This window comes from Sebastes fasciatus, chromosome 18 (assembly GCF_043250625.1).
Source record: "Sebastes fasciatus isolate fSebFas1 chromosome 18, fSebFas1.pri, whole genome shotgun sequence".
NCBI lineage: Eukaryota > Metazoa > Chordata > Actinopteri > Perciformes > Sebastidae > Sebastes > Sebastes fasciatus.
The window spans coordinates 15,011,126-15,017,649 of NC_133812.1; the positions used below are offsets into that span (position 1 = coordinate 15,011,126).

The 6,524-nt window shown below is 42.0% G+C and overlaps 1 protein-coding gene across 1 annotated transcript; it reads left to right on the top strand.

The window, feature by feature from the left end:
* Positions 1 to 2,395: 2,395 nt before the first annotated feature.
* sox7 (SRY-box transcription factor 7) lies at positions 2,396 to 5,786 on the top strand. The gene is made up of 2 exons (XM_074615741.1): positions 2,396 to 2,923; positions 4,057 to 5,786. The coding sequence occupies exons 1-2, from the start codon at positions 2,686 to 2,688 to the stop codon at positions 5,019 to 5,021; spliced, it is 1,203 nt and encodes a 400-aa protein (XP_074471842.1). The 5' UTR covers positions 2,396 to 2,685; the 3' UTR covers positions 5,022 to 5,786.
* The last annotated feature ends 738 nt before the right edge of the window (positions 5,787 to 6,524 follow it).

Here is a 6,524-nt window from a genome sequence, read left to right on the forward strand (position 1 = left end):
TAGCAATGTATGTGTGTTTGTTTTTTTCCCTTCATAGGTGGAATGAAATGTAGTTGAATTTATAAAGAAAACAGGAGAGTGGTGAGGAGAAATAGCTTTACTTCAGTCAAGCAGTGAGTACTGTATATAAGCTTATCAGCTGTAAAGGTAATCTGAAAACAGATTTCTACCTCCTAACATAGTTGGCTGTCACCACCGTCACCCTTTCCACTTTCAAATGTGATTTATGACGTTAGTAAATCTTTTCTTTGACTTGACAGATGAACTCTGAACAAGCCAGTCTTGTTAAGCAATAAGGGTGGGTGGTATGAGTCAAAGGAGGAAAAAGGAAACTACAGCGGTCCTGTTCTGCACGTCAAAACAACACGACATTCCTTTCCTCGTCACTATTTTGGATTTGTAAGTTACGAAAAACTAATGTAAACGGGGCCTGCCTGTTACCGCAAGCATCTCGGGTGTTTTTTCTCCGTGTCCTCATACACTGTCATCAGATTAAATTCAGTTAATTACAAGACCCATTGGTCCATATTAAACCCATTTTTTTTTAAATTAAAGATGCCGTGTTACAAAAAAAGAAGTTGTCTCTCCAGCTCATATTTTATGTTAAGAAATAATAATGGATTTATTTCCTTTTAAAAGTCACAAGCCACAGTATGAATATACTATTTATTTCTTCAACCACCCCCCCGTTTACAGACATATTTGCATATAATGATGATGCTTTTATTTTGAAAATTACATTAAAATTATACATTGGAATGTATGACTGAGAGAAATAACAATAATAAATGTGATGGCCTAATAATGTTTAACACAGGAATTTATTCATAAACTGACAGAATTATGTTGCCATAGTGAAATCTCCTCATACATAGAGATGAACCCTCTCCTCAAGTCTCCAGCAGCCACATGTCTTTTACACTGAAAGGGAAAACAACAGCAGGCTGATGCAGCTCCCACCCACACAGCGGTTAACACATAAAGCTATTAGGCATTTCAGAAAACCACCAACTCTGAGCTTTCATGAGCGTCTGCATCCAAATTGCAAATATGATGTGAAACTTTTGTCTGTCACATTGCCAGTCTGCAGTCTTGACAAACTGTACAGTCTCACTCCTGTGCCGTCCCGTCAGCTCACACTTACTCTGTTAGGACTTTTATTAGTTTCACATCGTGTGAGAACAGCAAGCACGGCCCTATATATCACCGATGTGCCTGCTTTATCTGTGGCTTCAGGTGCCGTATCCTGTTCCTGTGTGGTGGAGGGGGGGCAGAGCTGACACTTCAGTTTGATGCTTGGGAAGGCACGACCGACCAAAAGATGTACTACAACTTAAGATCCATGTTGCCTGTGGTTGGGTTTAACTCTGAAGTTAAGGGGGGGAAAAAAGTTTTAGTTAAAACCCCAGTATCTGTAGTCGGGTTACTCTCTCTCCAATAAATATTACAAACCAAGATCTGACCTGTGATCTGTGTTGGAGCAGTGTGTGTGTGTGTGTGTGTGTGTGTGAGACAGTGTGAGCTACTCAATGGCAGCAGCCCAAGAGTATCCTGTCAACAGGAACTCCTGGATTTGATATGCACCCGCTTCTGGCCACAGAAGGAAACTGATTTGTTTGTAGTGTGTGTGTTTAGTGGTTTTATCTCCTCTGTCACCCACAGATGTGTTCAGAGGCTCCACGTTGATTTTGCACCCAAAAAGAGCTCCTCTGAGGGGATTTTAACATTGGCTTCCGCATTTACACCTTTAACAGGAATTACGTGGAAAAAAATATATTTAGAACATTTCTGTTGATTCAAGAAACAAAGGAAAAAAAGTTTTCTTTGTGTTTTTGGGGAGTGTTGTGTTTTTGTTTTGCATGGACCGTGACACCCTTGTCACGCTGGAAATTGTGACAACTTTAACCAGTGCATTTTTGCTGTGTAATGTCTGACTAAACTGCTGAACAGGTTAGAGGAGTTTGTAAGAAGAAGGTTTCCTTGTTGGCTAGGGGAAAAAACCCTTCTGTTGCCAAATCCCTCTCAGTCATCACATCAGCATGAAGATGTAAAAATTTGAAATAGGAGTTCTGTAATGGCTGCAAGGTATTTCTGTGGTTTTGACCAAAATTGGTCCCATGTGACTTTAACTTACCTCTAAAAATAATCATAACCTGCTCAGTGACTTGAGTTTGTTCGTTATCTGTCACAGTGGAAGGTGTTGTTTTGTTGTGAGGCCAGTTTAAGTAGTTAGTGGTGTTGAAATGCTGCTCTCTCTCTCTCTCTCTCTCTTACTCACTTACTCTCTCTCGCTCTCTCTCTCTTGCCTTTCACGGGGCTCAACTTGCAATCAAAAGGAGGAGCCGAGAGTCCTCCGGGGTTTCTCCTGGAACCTGCTCCTCAAATATAAAGAGCTCCCCCCATACAGCAGGAAAGACTGAATCATAACTCACAGAGGAGGAGCTGCTGCATCTCTGACCATATGTGTGGTTTCTCCTGAAACCTGCTCTACTCACATCTTGACTGTGTAGCTCCAGTGATCTAGACAGTGTGTGAAACACAACTGGATTTTTTTATTATTATTTTAAAAGCTATTTCTGTAGTTTCTCAGATTTTTTTTGAAATAAAAAAAACAACAACAACACAGGAGAACTTCAGTCAGAGAGGCAGAGCGAGAGAAGCGCACCTGAAGTTTTTGGAGCGCGCATGATGGCAGCTCTCATCAGCGCGTACTCGTCGTGGCCGGAGTCCTTCGAGTGTCCTCCAGGAGACGGAGACGCGGCTGATGGACACGGTCCTCACAGGACAGCCGTGGACAACAAGGCTCCGGAGCCGCGCATCAGACGGCCCATGAACGCGTTCATGGTGTGGGCCAAAGACGAGCGCAAACGACTGGCGGTGCAAAACCCAGACCTGCACAATGCAGAGCTCAGCAAAATGTTGGGTGAGATGAAGTTTTCTTAAGTTGTTTTTTTTATTAATCTACGATATATATATTTTATTATTATTATTGTGTCATTATTATTATTATTACTGCTGTTTTTTTTAACAGCTCACACATTTTTAAGTCCCCTCAGGCCTCAGCTGTTTAATACAAAGTTTTAAAGTTGTTTCCAACACAAAAAAGGTAGCCTACATTTTAAATTTAAATAAAGATGTTTAAAAACGACAAAAAAATAAACGTGTTTAATCAAAGAAAAAGAGAAGGACATTTTGAAGCTGCAGGAGGATGCAAAACAATTCATCACTTTGGAGAACTTGGATCAGTGTACAGAAGAAGCTCTATAAATTAATCAAGTAAATTAATCACGCAACTTCACAGCCATTATATAGTATGAAGCGCATCTCCAAGAATCCCCTAAATTTAAAAGTTAATGTATCTCCGTAAAACCGTAAAATTCGTTAAGATTTTGGACATAGAAAAAGAGAGAAATGTATGATTTTTGCGTTGGATTTAGGCTGCTTGGATTAGTGTTTAATGTTATGCTCAAAATCTGTCTCTCTCTCTCTCTCACATCGAAATCATATTAAAGCCAATTCAACAACAGCCATACATGTAAATTAAGCTTTCATAAATAAAGGTACAATTGGCACTTGCGTTTTCTTAAAATAAGGCATTCATTATTTGAAGGAAAGTCCATGAAATTAATTAACAACTTAAATGGTTTGATGTTTTTTTCTTTAATTTTTTTTGTTGTTTTCACACTTGAGAAGTAAATGACAATTATGATCCGTTGTTTTAAGTAAAGGAGGACGTATCTTATTATTCTTCTGATGTCTGTTTTATAGTGCTATTTCATTTTCGAAAACATATTGTTATCCCACCATTATTCATTTGAATGTAATATCTTAATTATTATCTAATAAAGGAGGGTAAGCCTAAAACTTCGAAATGATCAAGAACATATTTATTGATATTTTACAAGTTGTAGAAATTGTTATAGTGTTAGAAAATATGTCATTTTTAATATTGTGTTTTAACAGACTTTAAACATTGAATAAAAAAGGTTAAAAAATAAATTGCACTGAAACATATTCAAGAAAGTTAAAAAATAAATCTGTCTTTTCTTTCCGCAGGCAAGTCATGGAAGGCCCTGACTCCCCCTGATAAGAGGCCCTACGTGGAGGAAGCAGAGAGGCTGCGGGTGCAGCACATGCAGGACTACCCCAACTATAAGTATCGGCCTCGCCGGAAGAAACAGCTGAAACGCATCTGCAAGCGAGTGGACCCTGGCTTCCTCCTGAGCGGTCTGGCCCCTGATCAGAACGCCCTGCCCGAACAGCGGGTCCTCTGTCACCCCCTGGACAAAGACGAGGGCAGCCCCACTGGTATCAGGTTCTCCAGCCCCAGCCCTGCTCTGCCCAGCGTCAGAAGCTTCAGAGACCCGGCCGGTTCCAACAGCAGCTTTGACAACTACCCATACGGTCTGCCCACCCCCCCTGAGATGTCCCCCTTAGACGCCATGGACCATGAGCATGTGCCCCCTTCTTACTACTCAACATCCGGTAGCTCCTCCTGCTCTTCCTCCTGCCCAGATGAGCACCACCAGAATCAGACACACATGGGCAGCCCGCCCCCTTACCACACTGACTACACCCAGACCCAAATCCACTGTGGGGGCACACACATAGGTCACATCTCTCACATGTCCCAAACTGGTGGTGGACTGATCCCCGGCCATCCGCTGTCTTACTACAGTACCTCATTTCCCCCCCAGATTCACCACGGGCTCCACCAGGGTCACCTGGGTCAGCTGTCCCCGCCACCAGAGACACAGGGTCACCTGGAGACTCTAGACCAGCTGAGCCAGGCAGAGCTTCTGGGCGAGGTGGACCGCAACGAGTTTGACCAGTACCTGAACTCCAATGGGACCAGCTTCCATCTTGAGCAGGGCAGCGGCGGCATGACTGTTACAGGACACATCCAGTTGGCGCCTGTCACTTCTGCTTCCGCGTGTCCCAGTAGCACCACAGAAACCAGCCTCATTTCGGTGCTCGCGGACGCAACGGCGGCCTACTACAACAACTACGGCATCTCGTAAGCTTTGGTTACGGCACCCATTACACCTGTGGCTGGTCAGAGACACTACTGGGTTTAAAATGGGTGAAGAAATTTGGGATAATGTTGCACTTGGGTGTCAGTAAGGCGAAGATTTCTGTGCTCTCCTGTGTAATTTCAAATCCCACATTAGCGTCTAAGAGCACATCATCTCACCATGATTAAAACCTGGACTGATTACTGAGCAATATGATTGTCTGGAGCCGAGGAAAGAACAAAGAGCAATTGGAGGAATGTGAAGAAAGGGAGATGGACACCTCAGGGATGCAGACACAATATACTATAGTATGCCACCTCCAGTTGTCATGACATTTCTAAAAAACCAGAAGAACAATCGTAAAGACTTGTTGTCCACTTGTAAATGTCACCAGTTACTGTTGCCGCTGCGGCATGTACAGACGCTCTTTAGAAGCTAATTTAAAACCTTTGATGTTTCGCATAAATGCTAACTGTAATGCTATTATCGACGCTTTCATTCGAATGTTTGTATCCTATGTTCCCTCTCTCATTAGTTTGGGAGTCTTACCTCAGTAGTTGTAATTTGAATGAGGTTTTAGTTTGGACATTTCTTATGCAATTTAACAGAAACGGTGTATAATGAAGAAGAAAGGCGTTTATACTTCCTCTCAAGTACTTAATAATATATAATCATAACCTCTACGATGAAAAATAATAATGGTAACTATAACTGTATGCTGATTTTAGGTTTGTGAAAGACAATAATTTAAAATAAAGTTCAATTTTTATATTAACGCAGTTGCTACTTGGATAATGCACATCACAACAAAAGAATTACAAAGTATGAGGTATTGGTAATAACTGATACACTTCAAAACACATTTCTACTCATATACATATACCACCTAATTAATACTACCAGAATCCTGCATTAATAAAAGAAAGAAAAGTTGGTTTTCACACATAAATGGGGACAAAATGGTGTGTTATTTGTCCATCTTTGAACACTACATATTCTATTTTGGACTCTTGTCTAGCTGTTTTACAGCAAGTGGCCCATTCTGACACCCACTTCCCTTGGTTGCTTTTTCCACCCTCCATCACATCATCCTTCTCCTTCCGTCTCCTCTCGCTTTCATTTCGTCCCGGTTCAGAGGATTAGTGTAAAACAGGCACAGCCGTCGCCACCCGCCTCCATCTCAACCGTCCTTTGTTTTCCCAGCGTCTTATTCTGGGTGCCATTCTTAGGCACTCCGGACCCCACTTCCACCCCCACTCCCTCAACCCGTGTTCTATCTTGCTGATGCAGACCTTTCGTAATCTGTGCAGAATAAATAAATAAATAAATCCCAGGGCTTCGTTGACTGTTTTACACCCTCCTCATTTTTCTCATTTTTCTTTTTTTTAGCCCCCCTCCTCTCCTCGCCACTCCTCCCCTCTCACCCTCTCTGTTCTCTTGAATTTTTCTTTTTCGATAAAAGGAATTCAGGGGGCTTTTGACAAATCCTGGAGTCTGGCTGGTCTTCCT

Coding starts and splice junctions, on each gene's coding strand:
- sox7 (XM_074615741.1), top strand. CDS start 2,686: ATGATGGCAGCTCTCATCAGCGCGTACTCGTCGTGGCCGGAGTCCTTC. Junction 2,924..4,056: donor AGAGCTCAGCAAAATGTTGG/GTGAGATGAAGT, acceptor TTCTTTCCGCAG/GCAAGTCATGGAAGGCCCTG.